At 47.6% G+C, this 23,728-nt stretch overlaps 1 protein-coding gene across 1 annotated transcript; it reads left to right on the top strand.

The window, feature by feature from the left end:
• Window positions 1-780: 780 nt before the first annotated feature.
• Window positions 781-4,854, top strand: LOC121870558 (protein sister of odd and bowel-like). Its single transcript, XM_042372389.1, has 2 exons — window positions 781-1,597; window positions 4,092-4,854. Exons 1-2 carry the CDS (start codon window positions 1,179-1,181, stop codon window positions 4,126-4,128), a joined length of 456 nt encoding a protein of 151 aa, XP_042228323.1. The 5' UTR covers window positions 781-1,178; the 3' UTR covers window positions 4,129-4,854.
• The last annotated feature ends 18,874 nt before the right edge of the window (window positions 4,855-23,728 follow it).

Below are 23,728 nucleotides of genomic sequence, written 5' to 3'. Positions count from 1 at the left end.
TTACTGTACTAGATTAATTATATAACTGAGCCCAATTGATGATGTGTGGGTGGGGTGGGTGTCGGTGGGTGGCAGTGAGCAGTGTGGGTGGGCGGTGAAGGTGTGGGCGGTGATGTTGGGGTGGACAATGGTGGTGGTGGCGTAGATATAATATGGCGGTTGTGGGCGGTGGTTGTGTAAAGTGGGTGGAGTGGGTAGAGGTGGGCGGGGTGGTTGGCTATGACTCCAACACCCACACGACTCTGATCTATAGAACTCATAAGGTCTGTCTGTCTGTCTGTCAAAATTAAACCGAGATTCTCATTTAACAAGATACGTTAACTTAACACCTCACCCTTCTCTCCCCCATTCTCTCCAGCACAGGTAAGACGTATACCTGTAGAGCCACCAGGTAATGAGACAGGTTGACTCACAGCGACGTATTTCGTGTGGTTGACTCTTTAAGGTGCGACACTGAGAAGGTCTTAATGTTGTGTCGAGGAAAAGGTGAAAATGTGTATATGGAAGACGTGGGCTACTCGCCTGTAGATAATGTGTGGTTGGTGGATGGGTGAATAGTGCCACTAATCGTTTGTTTGTGGTAAAGGGTGTGTGTGTGTGTGTGTGTGTGTGTGTGTGTGTGTGTGTGTGTACGCGAATGTGCTTGTGTGCATGTGAGTGTGTGTATGTATGAAGAGGAGTGTCTGTGTGAGTGCCGACAAGGGTGTGGGTAGTTACGTCAGCAGGGAGGGCCAGGCTGGGGGGGGGGGAGGGGGTCAGGACTCAGGGCGCACACACACACACGTCCCTGCCCCGCCAGTCCTTCCCTCCCCTCCTCTCTGGTCACCACGGCGACCCTGTCCACATCCTACCCCTCGCCTGTCATCTCCTACCCGGGACGTCCTCAGGTTCAAAAGTCCTCGATCCTCCCTAGTACCCCAGTAGGATCCAAGCGCTGCTGCCTCAACTCCTGCCAGAGACCTCCTCAGTTCCTACGGCTGACGCTCCTATCCCATATGTTAGTAGGGGTGCAAGTGTGCGTGTACCTCACACTCTACTAAGTGTATCCTGGGTGTTGTTGAGGTGCGAGTGTGTCCTGAAGTGTGAGTTCATCCTGATGGACTATAAATAGAGACTCACCCTGGCCAAGAGGATGACATAAAGCAACCAAAAAAAAAAGGAAAAAAGCCAGTTTTAAGATGACTTCACACAAACTCTTGGAATTGGGCGGGTGGTGTAAGGCGGCGCTGGGTTCAGAGCGGGATGTGGGACCTGATTGCTGGCCCCACACTACCCTCCTACAGCCGCAGGAGCCCTGGGCGCTGGACAGTGTGACTGAGAACTTGCCTGGACCTCCTTCAACGCCTCAGGGAGGAGGAGTTGCTCCACGAGCGAGCACGACGGCGGGGCTGACGGTCGGCGCCATAGCCGTGGTGGAGGGGGGGCGCGTTTGTCGACGGTCGAGGCGTGAGGGCGGGAGGTCGTACGTGTGTCGTGTGTGTGAGAGGCGCTTCCCCCGCGCCTACCTCCTGCTGGTGCACGAGAGGACCCACACACCCCTCACCTGTCCTGTCTGTGGCCGCACCTTCCGTCGCTCAGAGCACCTCAGAATGCACAGGTAAGGCGCCATAATTGTTTAGCTGTATAACTAAACAAGAGACGGAAGCGACCACATGAAGCATCAGTCACGTGGGCTGCCGTCACACAAGAGGAAGATTTACCAATTTTTTTGTCCTGAATTATGTTAATCAATTTGGTGGGCTTATGACCACCTGAAGACGTGGTTATCAGTCACACCTTCCTGCCTCGCTTACCTTACCTGTCTGACCTGTGAGCCGGGGTCAAGGAGACGCCTCTTACCTCCCTACTCTTACCTCTCTCTACTCTCTCCTGTCCATACTCTTACTAGTCCCTCCTCTCTCCTCTCCTTACTCTCTCCTCTCCCTACTCCCTACTCTCTCCTCACCTCTCCCTCCATAACCTTACCTAACTTAGCCTAACAACATAATCTAGCCAAAAAAATTTAAAATTTTTCTTGTTAATTTTTCTTCGTTTACCACCAAGAGATTTGTCGAGTTAAGAGAAAATATCAATTCAATTTCAATGTTATTTTGTCAAGGTAGAAATATTCCCTCATCTACAGGGTGCACACACGACCTGACAGATGACGTGAATGTCTTATTATACCAACAACATTATCATCACTTGTTGATGTTTTAGGACAATGTTGCTATCCTCACTTGTTGATGTTTTAGGACAATGTTGCTATCCTCACTTGTTGATGTGTGAGGAAAATCGGTCCCCACGAAAACATTTAAGTGATTTTTGGAGACATTTTTTGGAAACACTTTGATATAGTTTTAGAAAAAGGCTAATGTGAGTGTGGTGTGTGTGACGACCACGTCTGATGCTCATGACCGAACCACTATACACGAATCCCGAATCACGAACCCCGAATCCTCAACCTCAACACCTAACCCAGAATCCCATATAGCCTTTTCACCGAATCCCGAAAATCCCTAACCTGAACACCGAAACCTGAATCTCGGTTCGGTTAGGTCTGGTCTGGTCTGGTCTGGTCTGGTCTACGTTAAGCCACACTTAATAAGCCTCCCGCACTTAGTAAACACAGGTTATTTTATAGTACTTAGGAACGGTCACATAATTATTATGTCCCTCTAACTGTCTATTCGTCTGTCTGTCCCTTTGTCTCCCTGGCTGTTCTTACATCTGTCTGTCTGTCTGTCTGTCTGTCCATCCATCTGTCTGTCTGTCTGTCCGTATAATGTTGTGTTGTGTTAGTCATCAGTTATTATGCTACTAAATGTTGAGATGTTGTAGGTGGACCAGTATAATGTTTAAATGTTTACTGTACGTTTTTAATATATATGTTCCGATATTTCTAAACATATCTTAATGGCTTAATACATATGTATTCATTGATGTTATAAATATTTAAATAGATATACATGTTTTAAGAATGTTTACATATTTCTACATGTACATAGATGCGTTTATGTGTGCTTATACTTGAATATATGTTTATGAATGTGTTTAGATATGTTTAAATAAATATACATAAGTCTAGCCATATTTAGACATATCTATATAAGGTTCGTGAATGCTTAGACACACACACACACACACACACACACACACACACACACACACACACACACACACACACATTATACATTAAAGTTTCGACAAATCATTCCGAATCATCCAAAATAATAAACCCTTAAGCCAAACCGCCATAACTTCTGAAGCTTATCTTACAATCCTTAAATATGAAGCCAATAGACAGTTAATGAAGCAGTGGATTTAATAGTTCCAGTTAAATGATGATTCGGTATTTCATTGTCTCTATTGGTGAACCTTTCCGAACTCTAGTCGAAACGCTTCAGTAATCGGCTCGCTGACTGTAGCTCTTGTTATTATGTAAGTACTGAAGTTTTACGAAGTATTATTGATGAACTTTATGAAACATTTTATGATGTTTATGTACCGTTGTATCATGAACCTGAAGCATTATTATAAAGTCACTCTGTGTTGAGACTTATGAACCAAAGTGATATTTCTGAACTGGTTTGTTTTTATAATGAAACGAACACTTGAGTCATTGATCAGCTGAGTTTAAGGCTTCGTTCTAGAATCTGATTGCAAAAAATAGTTCATGAATTATTGTCACATAAAACCCGTTACCATAAACACGTTTCTTTTTTACTCATAAACCACCAGTGAGTTAAACCATGGAGCGTTAATGAATGGTTTATGAAGCCCAAGAACTCTTACATGAGCTACTCGAAGCACCTGGAGAAAAAAACACCACGAATTGTGAACCATTATGCTGTTAATTTATGGTTCATGAACTTTACCGATGCTTCGATTATGGTTCAGGCATGATAATGATATCAATGCATGATTCATTATCTTTTGAGGTGTTCGAATCTGCATTATGAACTATGGTGTTCCTAAGAAAGGGTTCGAATCCTCCTTGTGAAGCATAGTGGTGTTTGAAAAGGATTTATGAGCTGTTGTAGGATTTTGAAGTTCAGAATAAATAATTTCAAATATTCTGAAAGTCCTATAAGATGTTTGTTTTTTTCCAGGGAGACTCACGGAGGAGGTAACAAGAGACCCGCTTAACTCCACCCATCGATCTGTCCACGACCTGTCACCATGTCCACGATCTTTCTCCATCATGTCCACGACCTGTCACCATGTCCACGATCTTTCTCCATCATGTCCACGACCTGTCTACATGTCTATGACCTGTCCATGACCTGTCCATGACCTGTCTACGACTTGTCCACTGCCTGCTTGAGACTTATTCATGACCGTTCCAAGACGTGTTCAAAAGCAGTTCATGACTTATTCAGGTTACCTTCACAATGTGTTTAAAATCTGTTCACCATCTATCCACGATCTGTCCAGAACTTATGCAGGACACATTTATAACTGTCCATCACCTGTCCACTACACGTTTAAGACATGTCCACACCATGACCATGTCCAGAAATAGTTGAGGGTCGTGATGTCGTGTCAGGATGTAGTGTGGACGACTCATCTGTCACACAAGAGAGATCCTCATGCGTTCTGTCTCAATCACCGATGACACGACTACTTTGCCTACAGCCTCGCCCACGCACGCCACCCCGCCCATGCCACCCATTCCACCCGGTCAAACCTTTTATCTGCTGCACCTCACCCACGCCACGCCGTCCAGTCCCTCCACCCGTTGGCCACCCCGTCTACATACCACCCATTCTGTCTACATCCCACCCATTCTGTCTACGCCCTACCCATACCAACCCGCCCAATATTAGGACCGCGGAGACTGGAGGAACTACAGTGAGGGTGGGGTGGTTGCGGCGGGTGGGGTGGGGTGGGACGGGGCAGGGTGGGTCAGGGTGGGGCGGGGCGGGGCTGCTCTATACCCAGGTCAAAGTGGACAAACGAAAGAATTATTTCCTGTTATTACTGAGAAAGATTACATGGCGGCCTGTGTTGTAGAGGAGAGAGAGAGAGAGAGAGAGAGAGGGGGGGAGATAGGTAGGTGGATAAAGATAGATACATAGATAAAAATATATAAAGGAAGATATAAAAGTACAGACAGACCAACAGATAAAGAAAAAGCAGATTAAAGAGATAAAAGAAATGAACAAGCATTAAGATAAATGAAGAAACAGAGAGAGAGAGTTTTAACAGATACAAACATGAATAAGAAGACAGGTATGATAAGTCAGGCTTGTAAATACCTGTCACATCTGTAAATATATTTCATGTTTGTAAATGTAAGTTAGATTTACACTATGATTCACATTTGTAAATATGAATCATATTTACAGAATTATTTACGTGGTTACATTTGTAAAACAGGGGAGGAGGCGAGGTGAGGGGGGGGGTAGAGATGGAGGAATGGAAGAGGAGGAATGAGATGAGAAGGGGGAAAGAGAGGCAGGACGAGAAGAAAGAAGAGGGGGGGAAAGAGGGAGTAAGGGAACTGGAGAAGGACAAAGAGAGAGCTAGAAGAAAATAGAGAAGAGAAAACAACGAGGGAAGAGAGAGAACTACTCCCTGATCATTATAATACCAAACAGAAACTAACTGTCAAGCATAACACATCGTAGGAGCGTGCCCCAGGGAGGGTCCTCAGTCACCCACACCGTATTAAAGTGTGGCAAAGTCCCCGATAAATATTATACACTTTTGATCTAATAACAGGGTATAGCAACAACCATTGGAGATATTGGAACACACTTTAGGGAGGTGTGTGAGGGTGTGTGTGGGGTGTGGTAGGAATGTTAGCGTGTGGGTTATGCTTGTACCTATCTGATCTCCCTGTCTCTTGATGTTATCTGTTTATTGGTTCACGGAGGTATCTGCTTGTTGTCTGTCTGTCTGTCTGTCTGTCTGTCTAGCTCTGTGTAGTCATGTAGTCTTGTTTAGACCGAGATAGTCATCCTAGTGGAGGTTTATGTAGACCTGTGTAGTCTAGTCTAGCCCAGTGTAGCCTTTTGTATCCCTGTAGACCAGTGTAGTCCTGTGTAGACCCCAGTATCTCTCTCTCTACTATAGTCTCTACCTATAACAGCGGCCATGACAGTCTGAAGAACTGTTTACATTGTTTACCATGTCCTGTTTGTTTGTTTGTTTGTGTTGTTTTTGTTTGGGTTTACCTGCTTGTGGTTGATTGCTCTTTGTTCAGGTGTTCAGTTTTTCTTTGTTATAATGTTTATTTCATTATACAACAACAACAACAACAACAAAGACCTTTAACTAAACACAACATCTGTTTCATCACTAAATAACAAATATTTAATAACCATTTAAGTCTCTTCACTATAATGTTTATATAATTTATCTCTTTTATAATTAATGTTTAAGTTTTGGTCAATGTTTAGAATAAGATTTGTGTTTATAATTTGGGGTTTTAGTATATTTCTTCCCCCTCCCCCACTCCCCCTCCCCCCCCCCCCCCCCCCCCCCCACGCCCCCCCTCAAGTTAATTTTTAACATTTGGGAATTATTTGTCATTGATGTTTGCTAATGTCTTCAAAATCTAGTCAATAAGATACTAAGTTAAGGGACCACCTGAAGATTATAACACCTGGTGACTGCATAACCTAACCTAACCTAACCTAACTGTTAAGGTGTGTAATCATCAGATGAGATAAGCTAGGGGGGCTAATCTTCATGTGATCCAAACTTTTAGTAGAAATATTGGAAGAATATATTGATTTAATTTGTTTGTTTGTGATGCTGAGAATAAAATGTTGTTTGGAAAAATAATGTATTTTTATTCATCCATTTTGTGTCTGTGTTATTAGAACCTGTTTATGTCTGTCTGTCTGTCTGTCTGTCTGTCAACGGAGGGGTCACCACGCTCTTATTGGATCCAGAATTAACCCCGTATTGTGAACAATGAATAATAACTTTGACATATTGTGATACACTCTGGACCCGACGTTTGGTGGCGACACGACAGCTTGAGGAGGATACCTGATGCTAAATGACTTACAGACTCACGCTATAATGGCGTAAAGGAATACACAGTTCTGGTAGCTGATAGTTACTGATATACACAAGTCACTCTCTAGAACACGACTGCAACAAGAACATTTCCCCGAGAGACTTTATACACCAAACGTGATCCTGATCTTTAACAGGGAAGGTGACGGCGACGAACTCACTTACCTCAGACACAACACTTACTAACAAGTGCATAAACAACAAATGATATATAACACTGACCTGATGTGTTGACCCTCCAGGAGCTGTTAACTCTCACCTACCTGGACAAACAGTCACATTAATCTTCTATCTCTCTTTACTCTTATGAACATTTTCATATATATTAAAGAAAAAGTCGCCACTTATACCACTTTATATAATGAGTGGAGTGGAGGGAGGGAGGGAGGGAGGGAGGGAGGGAAGGAGGGAGGGAGGGAGGGAAGAACAGAGGGAGAGAGTGTGAGGCACCAGGAGGTATGTGTAGTGATGCTGGTGCCCTGAATAACACGTCACCATGACACAGCCATCAGCCCCACGTCATGACACAGGTGCCAGCCGCCGCCCCTCTTCATGCCACAACAAAAGCCGTTCACTTACCACCTCCGTCACACCTTTGTTTCACCTGCTTTCACCTCGCCGGGTCCTCAGCGAGCGGTAATGGATTCATAGAAACCCGCTGACAGTCTATGCCTATTAATGGTCGCTCTTACGGCCTCGTGACACAAGCCTTTACAACCTTCTCTTTCACACAACACAACACAACAGTCTGGACTCAATTAGCTGTGAACTTAACGTGGATGTTGGGTGATTGCATCAGACAGCCACTCGCCCAAGCCACAAAGGTTCCTACTATAAACATTCCTCGTAAATAAAGACATATGTAAGTAACTAACGGATTAACTTACGAGAAAACACAAAACATTATCGAAAAAATAACATTAGAAACATACTGAGAATTTACCTTAACCAGGTAGATGTATTTGACACTAATTAGGTTAAAAATGAAGGTTTAATGGAAAGATTCCTAGGTTAGGTTGTCAGTGAATGTATCTTGTTAAGGTAGAGTGTTGGTGTAACTCAAGTGTTGTGTTAGTGTTGGTGTAACTCAAGTGTTGTGTTAGTGTTGGTGTAACTCAAGTGTTGTGTTAGTGTTGGTGTAACTCAAGTGTTGTGTTAGTGTTGGTGTAACTCAAGTGTTGTGTTAGTGTTGGTGTAACTCAAGTGTTGTGTTAGTGTTGGTGTAACTCAAGTGTTGTGTTAGTGTTGGTGTAACTCAAAGTGAGTGTTGGATTGTAACTCAGTGTTGTGTTAGTGTTGGTGTAACTCAAAGTGTTGGTGTAACTCAAGTGTTGTGTTAGTGTTGGTGTAACTCAAGTGTTGTGTTAGTGTTGGTGTAACTCAAGTGTTGTGTTAGTGTTGGTGTAACTCAAGTGTTGTGTGTTAGTGTTGGTGTAACTCAAGTGTCCTGTTTCTCAGAAGGAGGTCGAGGGTGGGGGTTGGGGAAGAGGGAGGGAGGTAGGGGGTTGATGGAGGGAGGGGGAGGTTGATGAAGGAGGGGAGGTTGATGGAGGGAGGAGAGAGGAGGTTGATGGAGGGAGGGTAGGAGGTTGATGGAGGGAGGAGGAGGGAGGTTGATGGAGGAGGTAGGGGGAGGTTGATGAAGGGAGGAGGGAGGTTGATGAAGGGAGGAGGGAGGTTGATGAAGGGAGGGAGGGAGGTGGGATAGAAAAGGAGGTAGTTTGGTGGAATGGAAGGGGGAGCAAAGGAGGAGGAGGGTAGGGAAAAGGGAGGAGGGCAAGAAGGAAGAGGAGATAGGAGTGGAGGAGAAAGCTAGAAGGGGAGGAGGGAAGGGAAGGAGGGTGAAGGGGAGGGAGGAAGTGGGGGAGTAGGGGGGGAAGGAGGGAAGTAGAAGAGGAGGAAGTAGGGGAGGGGGAGGAGGGGGGGGTAGGGGAGGGAGGGGAGGAAGGAAGTGGGGGAGAGAAAGGGGTTGATAGAGACCTCAAAAATGTATCTTAAAGACCCTAGTGTTGTGGGCGTCCTGAGGCTGGTGGACAGACCCGAGAGAGCCTATATATTATGGTGTTGGTCAGGTGTGTGGCGGTGATGACGTGAGTACTGCAGAGAGAGAGAGAGAGAGAGAAATTGCAGTCTATAATTGATTGGTTAGGTTAGGTTAGGACACTGTTCACGTGCATAAAATTATAACCAAATAATTAGGTAGGTGGGTAGGTATGTATGTATGTATAATTAAGAATAACCTTTTTTTTTTTAACCTTATTATACACAAATAGTCTGAGTTAAACAAATCTTAAATTCACTTAGCTAAAAAATAAATAAATAAACAATATAATATTTTTTTAAACGTCTTATAAGAAACTATTATTTCTTAACCAACAACAAGATTGACTGCAGGAAGATGATGGATGTTCCCAACTATTACACCTTTCTGCGGTAAACACTTCCTTACCGCACACACCGTCTCTCGCACCCTATTACACCTTCCAAACTGGTCATTAAGGCAGGTATACAGGTAAACAAGCGTCCAGGTTACTCCCCCAACCATCACCTCCTCCTCCTCCTCCCCATCATCATCTCTTCTTCCCCAATACCACCTCTTCCTCATTACCTCTTCCCCAAAACCCCTTCCTCAACACCACCTTCTCCCCAACACTTATTTCCCACCATTTATCCCCCATTCATCTGTACTGTCTTCTCCCATAAATAAATCGTTCGCGTTTTTGTGTAAATTTATTCATTATTATTATCATCCTCTCTTTCTCTCTCTCTGCCCCCCTCTCTCTCTCTGCCCCCCTCTCTCTCTCTGCTCCCCTCTCTCTCTCTGCCCCCTCTCTCCCCTCCCTCTGCCTCCCTCTGCCCTCTCTCCTCCCTCTGCCCCTCTTTCTCCCTCTCTGCCCCTCCCTCTGCCCCCTCTCTCCCTCTCTCTGCCCCTCTCTCTCCCTCCCTCTGCCCCCCCTCTCTCCCTCTGCCCCTCCCTCTGCCCCCTCTCTCCCTCCCTCTGCCCCCTCTCTCTCCTCTCTGCCCCTCTTTCTCCTCTCTCTGCCCCTCTCTCTCCCTCCCTCTGCCCCCTCTCTCTCCCTCCCTCTGCCCCTCTCTCTCCCTCTCTCTGCCCCTCTCTCTGCCCTCTCTCTGCCCCTCTTTCTCCTCTCTCTGCCCCCTCTCTCTCCCTCCCTCTGCCCCCTCTCTCTCCCTCTCTCTGCCCCCCCTCTCTCCCTCCCTCTGCCCCTCTCTCTCCCTCCCCTCTGCCCCCCTCTCTCTCCCTCTCTCTGCCCCCTCTCTCTCTCCCTCCCTCTGCCCCCCCTCTCTCCCCTCCCCTCTGCCCCCTCTCTCCCCTCCCTCTGCCCCTCTCTCTCCCTCTCTCTGCCCCCCCCTCTCCCCTCCCTCTGCCCCCTCTCTCCCTCCCCTCCCTGCCTCTCTCTCCCTCCCTCTGCCCCTCTCTCTCCCTCCCTCTGCCCCCCTCTCTCCTCCCTCTGCCCCTCTCTCTCCCTCCCTCTGCCCCTCTCTCTCCCCTCTCTCTGCCCCTCTCTGCCCCCCTCTCTCCCTCCTCCTGCCCCCTCTCTCTCCTCTCCCTCTCTCCCCCTCTCTCCCTCTCTCTGCCCCCTCTCCTCCCTCTGCCCCCCTCTCTCCTCCCTCTGCCCCTCTCTCTCCCTCCCTCTGCCCCCTCTCTCCCTCCCTCTGCCCCTCTCTCTCGTGGATTTATTCTTATTATCTCATCTAGTCTCTTATTTATCACCTTTTCCCACTTGGTGTTTATCTTCGCACATCCTGAGGCGCCCTTGGCTACAGAACTTGTATCTACGAACACCTCTTATATCCTGAAGGGTCTGGCATCTACGCGAGAACCTCCTTCTTCGTCTACTTCTTCAGCAGGTGTTAAGCACTGACTATCCTAAGGCAGCCCTGACCACGAGCACCTCATGAGTCTTACGAGAGGGTTTCCTACTATGTCCACTCCTTCAGTAGGAGCTCCTGGAGGCGCCCCCTGGTTACAGAACAACCTGCAGGAGCTGTATGGTATCTATGAGCACTTCCTGAATCCTGCGGCGCTTCCTGCTTCGTCTACTTCTTTAGTATGAGTTTCTGAAGGCGCCCCCTGGTCTCATAAAAACCTGCAGGTGCTGTACAGTACCTACAAGCACTACCTGAATCCTGCGGCGCCTTCTACTTCGTCCACTTCTTCAGTAGGAGCTCCTGAAGGCGCCCCCTGGCCTCAGAACAACCAGATGAACTTGTATCAATTAGCTGCCAATACCTCCCATATGAATTATTCAGTCTCCCCGCCCACTGTAAATAAGGCAAGGTCTGGCTGGCTACCGACCCTCTCCTTCCTCTCACTCCCACTCTCCCTCTCCTTCCTCTCCCTGTCCTTCTGCTGCTGCTGCTCTCTCTCTCTCTCTCTGTGTCGTCTAAGTGGGAGAGAGAGAGAGAGAGAGAGAGAGAGAGAGAGAGAGAGAGAGAGAGAGAGAGCTAATATAACTGTGTACACACTCTGTTATCTATGTACACACCATATCATCCGTGTACACACCTAGGTTATATATCTGTGTACACATCGATCTAGCGTGTGTGTGTGTGTGTGCCAATATAAGTACACTCACGCCTTATTATCAGTGTACACACCTCATTATCTACCTGTGTGTACATTTATCTCCGCCAGAAGGGTTGGTTGGCTACCTGTCCACTACCCCAATCTTTACAGGTAAATCTCTCTCATTACCGGAACACCTTCAGTCAACCCACAGCTAATAACAACGTTCATAATAATAATAATAATAATAATAATAATAATAATAATAATAATAATAATAATAATAATAATAATAATAATAATAATAATAATAATAATAATAATGACGCTAAGTTAAAAATTGTAGAATATAATATATCAAATCCGTTTTAAATTGACAACCTCAGACCATAAACCCGAGACCCAAGACTATAGACCCAAGACCCACGATAAAGGTCACAATGGGTCACACTGGTCAGAGCGGCGACATAGTCCTAACATATTTAGTCATAAGCTTAACGAACTTCTGGTCATATTTCCTCAAGAATACTAATGAACGAGTCTTCATTAAGGGCGGCAGGTGCGTGTGACTCAGGTAAAGATTTACTACCACCGCCAGGCACTACTGCCCGCCCTTGCTACTGCCTGGCGAAAGTTCACTCCCGTCTGGTCTACCCTTACTACTGCCTGGCGAAGGTTCACTCCCGTCTGGTCTACCCTTACTACTGCCTGGCGAAGGTTCTCCCCTGCCTGGTCTACCCTTACTACTGCCTGGCGAAGGTTCTCTCCTGCCTGGTCTACCCTTACTACTGCCTGGCGAAGGTTCTCTCCTGCCTGGTCTACCCTTACTACTGCCTGGCGAAGGTTCTCTCCCTGTCTGGTCTACCCTTACTACTGCCTGGCGAAGGTTCTCTCCTGCCTGGTCTACCCGCGCCCACTACTTTTGCCTGGCGGTTCTCTCCTGTCTGGTCTACCCTTACTACTGCCCTGGCGAAAGGTTCTCTACTGGCTGGTCTACCCTTACTACTGCCTGGCGAAGGGTTCTCTCCTGTCTGGTCTTCCCTGCCTACTGCCTGGCGAAAGGTTCTCTCCTGCCTGGTCTACCCTTACTACTGCCTGGCGAAGGTTCTCTCCTGTCTGGTCTACCCTTACTACTGCCTGGCGAAGGTTCTCTCCTGCCTGGTCACACCCCCTACTGCCCTGGCGAAGGTTCTCTCCTGTCTGGATGCCTTACTACTGCCTGGCAGAAGGTTCTCTCCTGCCTGGTCTACCCCTTACTATTGCCTGGCGAAAGGTTCTCTCTCTATCTGGTCTACCATACTACTGCCTGAAGGTTTCTCTCCTGCCACAGGTCTGCCCTTACTACTGCCTGGCGAAGGTTCTCTCCTGCCTGGTCTGCCCTTACTGTGCCTGGCGAGAGGTTCTCTCCTGTCTGGTCTGCCCTTACTACTGCCTGGCGAAGGTTCTCTCCTGCCCTGGTCTACCCTTACCACTGGCGAAGGTTCTCTCTCCTGCCTGGTCTACCGCTTACTATTGCCTGGCAGAAGGTTCTCTCCTGGTCTACCCTTACTATTGCCTGGCAGAAGGTTCTCTCCTGTCTGGTCTACCACTTGCTTCTGCCTGGCGAGGTTCTCTCCTGTCTGGTCTACCCTTACTACTGCCTGGCGAAGGTTCTCTCCTGCCTGGTCTACCCTTACTACTGCCTGGCGAAGGTTCTCTCCTGCCTGGTCTACCCTTACTACTGCCTGGCGAAGGTTCTCTCCTGTCTGGTCTACCCTTACTACTGCCTGGCGAAGGTTCTCTCCTGTCTGGTCTACCCTTACTACTGCCTGGCGAAGGTTCTCTCCTGCCTGGTCTACCCTTACTACTACCTGGCGAAGGTTCTCTCCTGCTTGATGACTGAACTAGCCACCCCCACCGCCACACCTGAAGAAGGGGTCTTGCTGCCTAATAAGGAACAAGTAATACACAATAACTCCTCAGATATATTGTAACAAACAACAATTACTTAAAGGTTTTTCTCACTAAACAAAACACCGGTCTCCATTTATACGCCTTAAAGTAATTTTCCAAGGCTGGACTCGTGTACATTAATTTAAAAACGAAAATATAAGAACATTTTTAGCCTTATCTTCATGTTTTATATATTTTTTGTTTTATCATTAGACAAACAAACAAACAGACGCCTACCGCGAACACCGAGGACTTGTGCAAAGGATAAAACTAGACACAAAATTAACTCGTAATATAATGTTAATAAAATGAAATCCAGGTAAAATAATCGATACTAAAAGAAAAAAATTATAATATTTACCTTTTGTTACCGTAACAACGAATAATTAGTGAACGATGCTTAACGACTCTGTCAGTTGAGGTAGTTACGATCATTAGAACAACAACAATGTAACGAGCTGGAAAATTAAACAATATTTGTGTGTTTTTTTCACTTATCACATTTTCCTTTTAACTGTTCATGTTTGTTTGTGTTTTACTATGATGAGGAAGCCATAACTCTCACTCCTTATCTGCCCCACACAGCCAAAACTTACTGATATATGTTAACTAACTCGAGTTACACCTTGTTATTATCCCTTGGACCAGCGAGCCTTCTGATTGGCCGAGTGTGTTTGTTTACCTCAAGCAAGGAATCTTAGGATTGGTTAGTTCTGTTTGTTTATCTTGAGCTTGAAGCCATATAATTGGTTCACTTTATTTTTTATATCAAATAAGGAACGATATAATTGGTTCGTTGTGTTTGTTTATCTCAAGGAGTCTTATGATTGGTTAACTGTTTGTTTATCTCAAGTACGGAGTCTTATGATTGGCTAATGTGTTTATCTCATATAAGAAGCTTTATGATTGGCTAACGTGTTTATCTCAAGTAAGGAGCCTTTTGATTGGCTAATTCTTCATGTTTACATCCTACACCCAGCTTGTAATTGGCCAACACCGCTACGTTAAGGGTCACACAGCGAGGGGGCGTGACGCAGCACCTTACTTTACTCACCCTTATCTCTCCTCCCTTCGTCTCTCACACTAATTAGGGTGATATATATCCACCCTGGACTGCATAATTGATTTAACTTACGACACTTCCTCCGCTTGTCACCCTCACCATCCCTCATATTAACACAGAGATAAGATAACCTGACCACTGAAGATAAGAGATGGTTTGGTTAGGTTAGGTTAAAGTTTGGACTCTGGCCAATCACGAGACGGGAAGATCTGCTGTTGATAACCAATAAGAATGCAGAATTTTGGAGTTATTTTGGTTTTAAGATCTCTCTCTCTCTCTCTCTCTCTCTCTCTCTCTCTAAACCAAACGAGAAGAAAGAAAGAAATCCAGAGGAGAGAGAGAGAGAGAGAGAGAGAGAGTAATGCCCCATAATGTGAAAAATGTAGAATAATTAGTGATAACATCTCGCTTGATTAATGAAGGTAGCGGACACTTATGGTACATCTCTCTCTCTCTCTCTCTCTCTCTCTCTCTCTCTCTCTCTCTCTCCAGATGATCCACCAGTAGTGATCCAGGGCGGGAAGGATCACACTCTCTCTCTACTTAACATTTTATCACCGTCCTCCATGATCCATCTTGGTGAATGATGACGCGGAGGGTACACTGTGTGGTGCTGTGTGGTGCTGTATGGCGCTGTGTGGTGCTGTGGAGACGCTGTGTTGATCTGTGTTACTGCGGTGAAAAGACTTTGTATTCCACTGTGGTGTTGTGGACATAAGATGCTGCGTTTAGCTGTGATAATAAACAAGGCTACAGCTATCTCGACGTCCTTCCCTAACGCTGTGTAAATAATGACCATCCTGTCAATTTCCCGTGTCCAGAAAATTCTCTCCGGTTTACAGAGATCATCATATTATCTCTACATGCTGAGAGATGAGGAGAACTTTTAGGAGATAAAAATAAACCTTTGGGAGAAGACTTAAGTCATATTGTAGTCGATCATGTTGGAGTCGTCAATTATTTTCCCAGGCCGACCCGTTGATTGGTCGAGGATGACGCGGAGGAATACATTAATCACGACCGGTTAGCCACGGTGAACTATTACTCATCCGCGACGCCAACCAGACCCGCTAGTACGAGGAGGAGGAGAAGGAGGAGAAGTGAAGAGGGAAGGTGAAGGAGGGGGAGTTGGGGAAGAGGGGGAGAAAAGAATGGGGAAGAGGGGGGTAGGGAAAAGAGGAAGAAGTGGGCAGGAGAGGAAGAGAAGGTAAGGGGAAGAGGAGGGTAGGGGAATGCAGAAAGACGGAAAGGAGGAAGGAGAGAGAGTGTGTGTGTGTGTGTACCATCACCAATAACTTTGCTCATATCTACACCAAGCGTCAAAGATGAACTATGTTGACTACACAGTAAACAATGCAATCTTTGGGGAGGTCAAAGGGCACAGGTCAAGGTCATCCAAAGTTCAACAAAGCCTCGTAGAAGGATAGGAATTATTACATTAGTTTCCTTGATGATAATTCACCTCCCAAATTATCAATGACGTTTGACTCTATGATGTCACCATAATACATCAGCAGGTCACCACAGGTCAGCAGGTCACCACAGGTCAGCAGGTCACCACAGGTCAGCAGGTCACACAGGTCAGCAGGTCACCACAGGTCACCACAGGTCAGCAGGTCACCACAGGTCAGCAGGTCACACAGGTGTACTTAAAGTCCTCCACAAGACCAAACTCTAGTCGCTCATTATGACGGCTTTAGTGAACAAGGTTGAGACACGTGTTGTAGGCAACCAACTCTATAATTAGTGAGAGAAGGAGATATCTCACAGGCCATCTCCTGTACGGGGGGCTCAGGTTCACACTAGCCGTCTCCTGTACTGGTGAAGGGGGCGTAGGGGGTGAGGCGCACAACACATAACTTAATTTATTTTATTCCGGTTATAAAATAAGAGAAATAACACTATGGCGAGGGTGATGGGAGGGAGAGGAGGGAGGGGTGGTGGAGAGGGAGGGGTGATGGGAGGGGGGAGAGGGGAGGGAGGGTGATGGGAGGGGGGAGGGGAGGGGTGATGGGAGGGGAGAGGGAGGGGAGGGGTGATAGGAGGGAGGTAGGGGGTGAGGGGAGGGGTGATGGGAGGGGAGGGGAGGGTGATGGGAGGGGAGGGGAGGGAGAGGGGAGGGAGGGTGGGAGGGAAGGGAGGGAGGGGTGATGGGGGGAGGGGGTGATGGGAGGAGGGGGTGATGGGAGGGGAGGGGAGAAGAGGCAGAGGGTAGGGAGAGGTAACCATAGTTCACAGACAACACTCCAACATTATAACAAATTAGGTTGAGCGGCGGACATTAATCTACCTGAGAACCGTGTGTGTGTGTGTGTGTGTGTGTGTGTGTGTGTGTGTGTGTGCGTGTGTGTGCGCGTGTGTGTGTGTGTAACATTAGGATGCTCAATCTTCAGGTGAAATAACCTTGGAACCCATTTTCTTCACAGTATTATCAAGGTACACATAGGTGACCATAAGTGTACCTCGAGGCTCCACTGGGAAAAAAATAGGTCTGACAGCTCGACAGCGGTCAACACGCGTCCCAGATAACTTATAAAGACCTAACTTAACTTAACCCAACTTAACCTAACCTTATGTAATAGTCTTAGTGATAATAAGTTAATATTCCTCATGTAATAGAGTAATACAGTAAAACCTCTTTTTAACGGATTATATATAGAGTAAAGTCCGTTATTGGGAGGTGCCGCTGTATACCCTAAGAAAATTATATATATTGACCTTCTGAATTAATATTAACAATCGTCTACTAATATGTGATTCATAGGTTAATTTTACCAAGTTAAAAATGTTGAAAGTGGTATAATTTTTCTTCATTTTCTCTTTAACGACAAAATATAATCACAAGTACAAATTAACAGAAGTGATTTAACGCCCCTTCACTTAGTAGACCATTCCTAGGTTAATATTAACATGTTAGGTTACGTTAGGTTAGGTTTGGTTAGGTTAGGTGAGGTGAGAGGTTATGAGGTGAGATATGAAGTGAGGTAAGGTGAGGTGAAGTAAGGCGAGGTGCAGTAAGGTGAGGTGAAGTAAGGCGAGGTGCAGTAAGGTGAGGTGAGGTTAGGCAAGTTTAGGTTTGGTTGGGTTGGGTTAGAGTGGCCACAATGGTAAGGTTCCCACAGGTCTAGCCTCACCTGGCCAAAATACCAGGTAATAACAGCCCAAATGGCCCCTGTACACACACACGCCCACACCCCCCGGCTAGTGGGCGGGCAGGGAGACAGGTAGGCTGAGGATGGGTTCGCCATGGGTCAATAAGATGTGGGTAGAGGTGGGTTATGGGTGATAGGGTGGGTTGTGGGTGATAGGTGTGGGTAGTGGTGGGTTGTGGGTGATAGGTGTGGGTAGTGGTGGGTTGTGGGTGATAGGTGTGGGTAGTGGTGGGTTGTGGGTGATAGGTGTGGGTAGTGGTGGGCAATGTATAATAGTCGTGGGGTGGGATAGGGTGGTGCAGGAATGGACAAGGAAAAGGGTGGGTGGGGTGGGCAGGAAGCAAGGGGTGGCAGGGTGGGCAGTGGTAGGGTGGGGCAGAGGTGGGTCGTAAGGACTGGAAAGGATCAGAAACTAAGAAAATTTGGATCAGGCTGTCATGTTAATTTAGGTGGTGTGTGTGTGTGTGTGTGTGAGTGTGTGTGTGTGAGAATGTTATTACGATGCTAAAAAGTGATGGGTGGTTAGGGGTGGGTGGTGATGGGTGGGTGGCTAGGGGTGGGGTGTGATTGGTGGGTGGTGATGGGTGAGTGGTGTTGAGGTGGGTGGTTAGGGATGGGTGGGTGGTTAGGGATGGGTGGTGATGGTGGGTGGTGAGGGTGTTGGTGATGGGTGGGTGGTGATGGTGGGTGGTGATGGGTGGGTGGTGAGGGGTGGGTGGTGATGGGTGGGTGGTGAGGGGTGAGTGGTGATGGGTGGGTGGTGATGGGTGGGTGGTGATGGGTGGTAGTGGAGGTTGGTAATGGGTGGTGATGGGTGGTAATGGGTGGTAATGGGTGGGTGGGTACAAAGCTTTAAATATTACACCAAAGAATCATAAAACTCATGCAACTAAACTCTTAACATTATTAACCTTACAGTCAGGGTTAGGTGATGAATGATTATACAGTGAATCATTCTGTCTGTAAACACCAGGTCACCTACACACACACCCAGGTCACCTACACACACACACACACACCCAGGTCACCTACACACACACACACCCAGGTCACCTACACACAGGTCACCTACACACACCCAGGTCACCTACACACACACACGGTCACCTATACACGGGTCACTATACACACAGGTCACCTATAGACACACCCAGGTCACCTATAGACACACCCAGGTCACCTACACACGCCCAGGTCACCTCTAGACACCCAGGTCACCACACACGCCCAGGTCACCTACACACCCCGAGTACCTACACACACACCCAGGTCACCTAGACACACCCAGGTCACCTATAGACACACAGGTCACCTACACACACCAGGTCATCTACACAGGTACAATTTGTTGAGCATATTTCACCTTTATTTTACGACAGGATCAACAACAAAACAAACAAAAGCTCCATTGCCTTTGGTCTCTGTGTGCCCGCAACCCCTGAGAGGTGACATGAGAGGGATGAAGAGGGTGACATGAGAGGAATGGAGAGAGATAGAGGAGGGAGGATGGAGAGAGGGTGACATGAGGGGATGGAGAGAGATGGGGAGGGGGAGGGATGGAGAGAGAGAGGGTGACATGAGAGGATGGAGAGAGATGGGAGGAGGATGGAGAGGGTGACATGAGGGATGGAGAGAGATAGAGGGAGGGGAGGGATGGAGAGAGAGAGAGAGAGAGGGTGACATGAGAGGATGGGAGAGAGATAGAGGGAGGGAGGGATGGAGAGAGGAGTGACATGGGGGATGGAGAGAGAGATAGAGGAGGAGGGATGGAGGAGAGAGGGTGACATGAGAGGGATGGAGAGAGAGATGGGGAGGGGGAGGGATGGAGAGAGAGAGAGAGAGGGTGACAGGAGGGATGGAGAGATGGGGAGGGGGAGGGATGGAGAGAGAGGGTGAGATGAGGGGGATGGAAGAGGGGAGGGGAGGGATGGGCAGTGACATGAGAGGGATGGAGAGAGATAGAGGAGGGGGAGGATGGAGAAGGTGAGATGAGGGGGATGGAGAGAGATAGAGGAGGGAGGGATGGAGAGAGGGTGACATGAGAGGATGGAGAGAGGGTGAAATGAGAGGGATGGAGAGAGATAGGAGGGAGGGATGGAGAGATAGAGGGAGGGGGAGGGATGGAGAGACGGTGAGATGAGGGGATGGAGAGAGATAGAGGGAGGGAGGATGGAGAGGAGGGTGACATGAGAGGATGGAGAGATAGAGGGAGGGGAGGGATGGAGAGAAGGGTGAAATGGGGGGATGGAGAGATAGAGGGAGGGAAGGATGGAGAGACGGTGAAATGAGGAGGATGGAGAGATAAGAGAAAGAAGAGGAGAGGGATAGAGAGAGAGAGAGAGAGAGAGAGAGAGAGAGAGAGAGAGAGAGAGAGAGAGATACAATTGGTTGATATAGTCACTGACAGACATCTGACTCATTCGGGTTGACTCTGACTCACTACGGATGACTCTGACTCACTTTGGATGACTCTGACTCACTCTGACTCTCTCCGGATGACTCTGACTCACTCTGGCTCACTCTGGATGACTCTCGGTGACTCGGGAAACATCACATCTCAGGGTCCAAACTAAGTGAGTCACCTTACCTGGCTCAGCGTGGAGGGAGGCGGTGCGGCGGGACAATGGAACCCAAATTGTAACAAATTCTGGCCAGTTTACACGTCTGCCCCGGGTTATAGGTCACCTTGTCTGACCCCTGACACTGACCCCTGAGACTTCCTGACCCCTGAGACCTCCTGACCCCCTTCTTGACCCCTTTCTTGACCTTCTTCGTGAACCCCTTCGTGAACCCCTTCGTGAACCCCTTCGTGAACCCCTTCGTGAACCCCTTCGTGACCGCTTATTGACCTCTTCGTGACCCCTTAGTGACCTCTTCGTGACCCCTTAGTGACCTCTTCGTTACCCCTTGGTGACCTGTTAAGGGAGCTGCACAGAAACTTTCTCTTACTCATTGTTAAAGATCTTATCTGTCTCTCTTACGTTCGATCGAGAGACATTTCCGGTGGTGTTGAGAGAGAGAGAGAGAGAGAGAGAGAGAGAGAGACGTTGTTTGTTGTCCATAAAGGGGCAATCTTATCTCAGTGAGCAAGAGGTGTAGCGCCTGGGTTGGCATCACTGTCTGGAGGGGTTCTCATCGGCCGTATCAAGGCGGAGAACAAGCAGTGTTACCAAGTGGGCGAGATGACCCTCAGAGTGACCTCCTCCCCAGGCTGGAGACTCAAAGGTTCTTATGTTAAATTTTTCCTCTTATCTGGAGATTGAATGTTGTGTTTAACACCTTGAGTACGATGATTTAACCCCTTGAGTACGATGATTTAATCCCTTGTGTACGATGATTTAACCTCTTGAGTACGATGATTTAACCCCTTGATAACGATGAAAAATTCCTTTGAGTACGATGATTACTCAAGGGATTAAATCATCGTACTCTAAATCATCGTACTCAAGGTAAATTTGTACTCAAGGGGTTAAATCATCCACTCAGAGGTTAAATCATCGTCTCAGGGGTTAAATCATCGTACTCATGAGGGTTAAATCATCACAGGGGTTAAATCATCGTACTCCAAGGGGTTAAATCATCGTACTCATGAGGTTAAATCATCGTACAAAGGGATTAAATCATCGTACTCAAGAGGGTTAAATCATCGTACTCAAGGGGTTAAATCATCGTACTCAGGGATTAAATCATGGTACACAAGGGTTAAATCATCATTAACTTGAGCTAACACCCGCCTACATGGGCTCATTGTAACACCAAGACTCTTCCTTAACTAAACACCTTCTCTTAACATCACTCAGGGAGACAAAATTAACTTCAGGTCTTTTAATAATCAAGTTCTTGTTTTGTTGTAGGTTCATTGTTTACTTGTTTATGTAAATGAGTACTTGTTTATCTTGGATCTACTTACAGGTGAAGGAATAACACCGAAGTGGACCTTGAAGTAGGAAGGTGGAGGGTGAGGTAGTGTCGAGTGAGTAGGTTAGGTTAGGTTTGGTTATGGTTGGGATTAGGGTAGGTTAAGAGGGGTGGGAGAGTAGAGGAAGGGTGGGAGAGGAAGAGGAAGGGTGGGAGAGGAAGGAAGGGTGGGAGAGGAGAGAGGAAGGTGGGAGGAAGGGTGGGAGAGAGGAAGGAAGGGTGGGAGAGGAAGGAAGGGTGGGAGAGGAAGAGGAAGGTGGAGAGAGGAAGGGTGGGAGAGGAAAGGAAGGTGGGAGAGGAAGGGTGGGAGAGGAAGAGGAAGGGGAGGAGAGGAAGAGGAAGGGTGGGAGAGGAAGGTGGGAGAGGAAGGGTGGGAGAGAGGAAGGGTGGGAGAGTAAGAGGAAGGGTGGGAGAGTAAGAGGGGTGGGAGAGGAAGGGTGGGAGAGTAAGAGGAAGGGTGGGAGAGTAAGAGGAGGAGCGGGTCGGCTATCCTCTCGTAAGTTAACTAATACAGGTAAGAGTCTCGGTAATTACCAGGTAGATGATCACGTAGGAACAAGCTCTCTCTCACACACGCCACGCTCGCTCTCTCTCTCTCTCTCCCATCGTGATCATGGTCAGGGCTGGTGTGGGGTAGTCAGGGCTGGTCAGGGCGCCCCGCTGAGTTATCACACTTCCAGTAATGTCTTCTGTAGCCTGAGATTATCACCCCCTCCTCCCTCCCTCTCTTCCTCCTCCTTTTCCTCTTCTTCCTTCTTCCTGATCCTTCTCCTCCTCCTCTTCCTGATCTACCTCCTCCTCCTCCACCTCTTCCTTTTCCTCCTCCTCTTAAGAGAACGCCATGTGTCACAAGGGCCACATTCTCTCGACGGAGTTACTGTTTTACCGCCAAACAAAAGCCTCGCGGGTCAAGTGAACGAGTTGAAGAACAAACACACTCTCTTATCCCCAGCCTCGCCACCTCCAGGAGCAACACCCGAGTCTTTATTAATGCATCGTCGTAAGAGGCGAGGTGGGGGGCCAGTGCTACCACTTACTATAGCCGCCCCCTTAACACAAACGAGGTGGGTTTTTCTCAATGTTTATTTGGTTTTACCGCAAATAGAAATGATCAAGGCGAGTCTTATGTAAATTACTTGGCGTATGTGTCGGCCGGCGGCGGACAATGGGTGTTGGGAGGGAGGGGTGGTGGTGAGGGTAGAGATGTTTATCTTTGTGAGCTGGAGTCGTTTCGCTTTTGTTTCGTGTTGGGCAGCGAGGACTCCCAGCGGCGACGGAAAACCCACTCCAAAACTAAGTTATTCGATGCTTTCTCTGATCTTAATTATCTCCGATCTCATCAAACTGCTTCATTAGCGATTCATAATGTGATTAAGGGGTATATTTTTTGTTAAGAGGTGTGCAGGGTGGGCTGGGGTGAGGGTGGGCTGGGGTGAGGGTGGGTAGGGTGGGTTGTGGTGTGAGGGAGAGGGTCGCGGGCGTGCGGTGGGCAAGGGGGACGCACCGTGTTCTCACGACCCAGTCTGACCCTCTGCTCCGCCCACTCGTGCTCTATGGCTGGACACACCGCCCACCCTCCTCTTCCCCCAGCCCGTCTTTAGCACCCACCCACCCCCACCAACGAGCCACCCATAATCATCATCCACTACCCACCTGGATCATCCAACGTCCACCAGTTTCATCCACCACCCACAAGCCATCCATCATCAACATCCACCTCCATTCGTTTCACACACACACACACGCACACACACACACACACACACACACTACAACAATGATAATTTTTCTCAACATAAGAGTATGTTCGATGACTTTATGCACGTTGCCATAAGTTGCCAAATCCACTTCCTTCCCCCTCCCCCATCACCCCTTCCTCTCTCTCCCCTTCACCCATTCCTCCTCCCTACCTGCCCCCCTCCTCCTCCCTCGTGATAGTCATCCTTCTCTTCCCCCTCCCTCCCCTCCCCTCCCTCCGTGTTAGTCATCCCCCGTGATACTCTCCCCAGCATCAACACAACCTCTCACTAATAAACAGATCAACAGCCACCAACTCTGACTATTGATGCTCACGGACTGCAAGTCTTTACCAACTGTAGGTCAGCGGTGATTGGTAGGTGA

This window comes from Homarus americanus, unplaced genomic scaffold (genome assembly GCF_018991925.1).
Source record: "Homarus americanus isolate GMGI-L3 unplaced genomic scaffold, GMGI_Hamer_2.0 scaffold56333, whole genome shotgun sequence".
Classification (NCBI taxonomy): Eukaryota; Metazoa; Arthropoda; class Malacostraca; order Decapoda; family Nephropidae; genus Homarus; species Homarus americanus.
This window is presented reverse-complemented; position numbering and strand designations above follow the sequence as displayed.

Excerpts from the sequence above, each read along its gene's own strand:
- LOC121870558 (XM_042372389.1), top strand. The coding sequence starts at position 1,179 with ATGACTTCACACAAACTCTTGGAATTGGGCGGGTGGTGTAAGGCGGCG. Across the intron at positions 1,598-4,091 it reads GAGCACCTCAGAATGCACAG|GGAGACTCACGGAGGAGGTA; the intron begins GTAAGGCGCCAT and ends GTTTTTTTCCAG.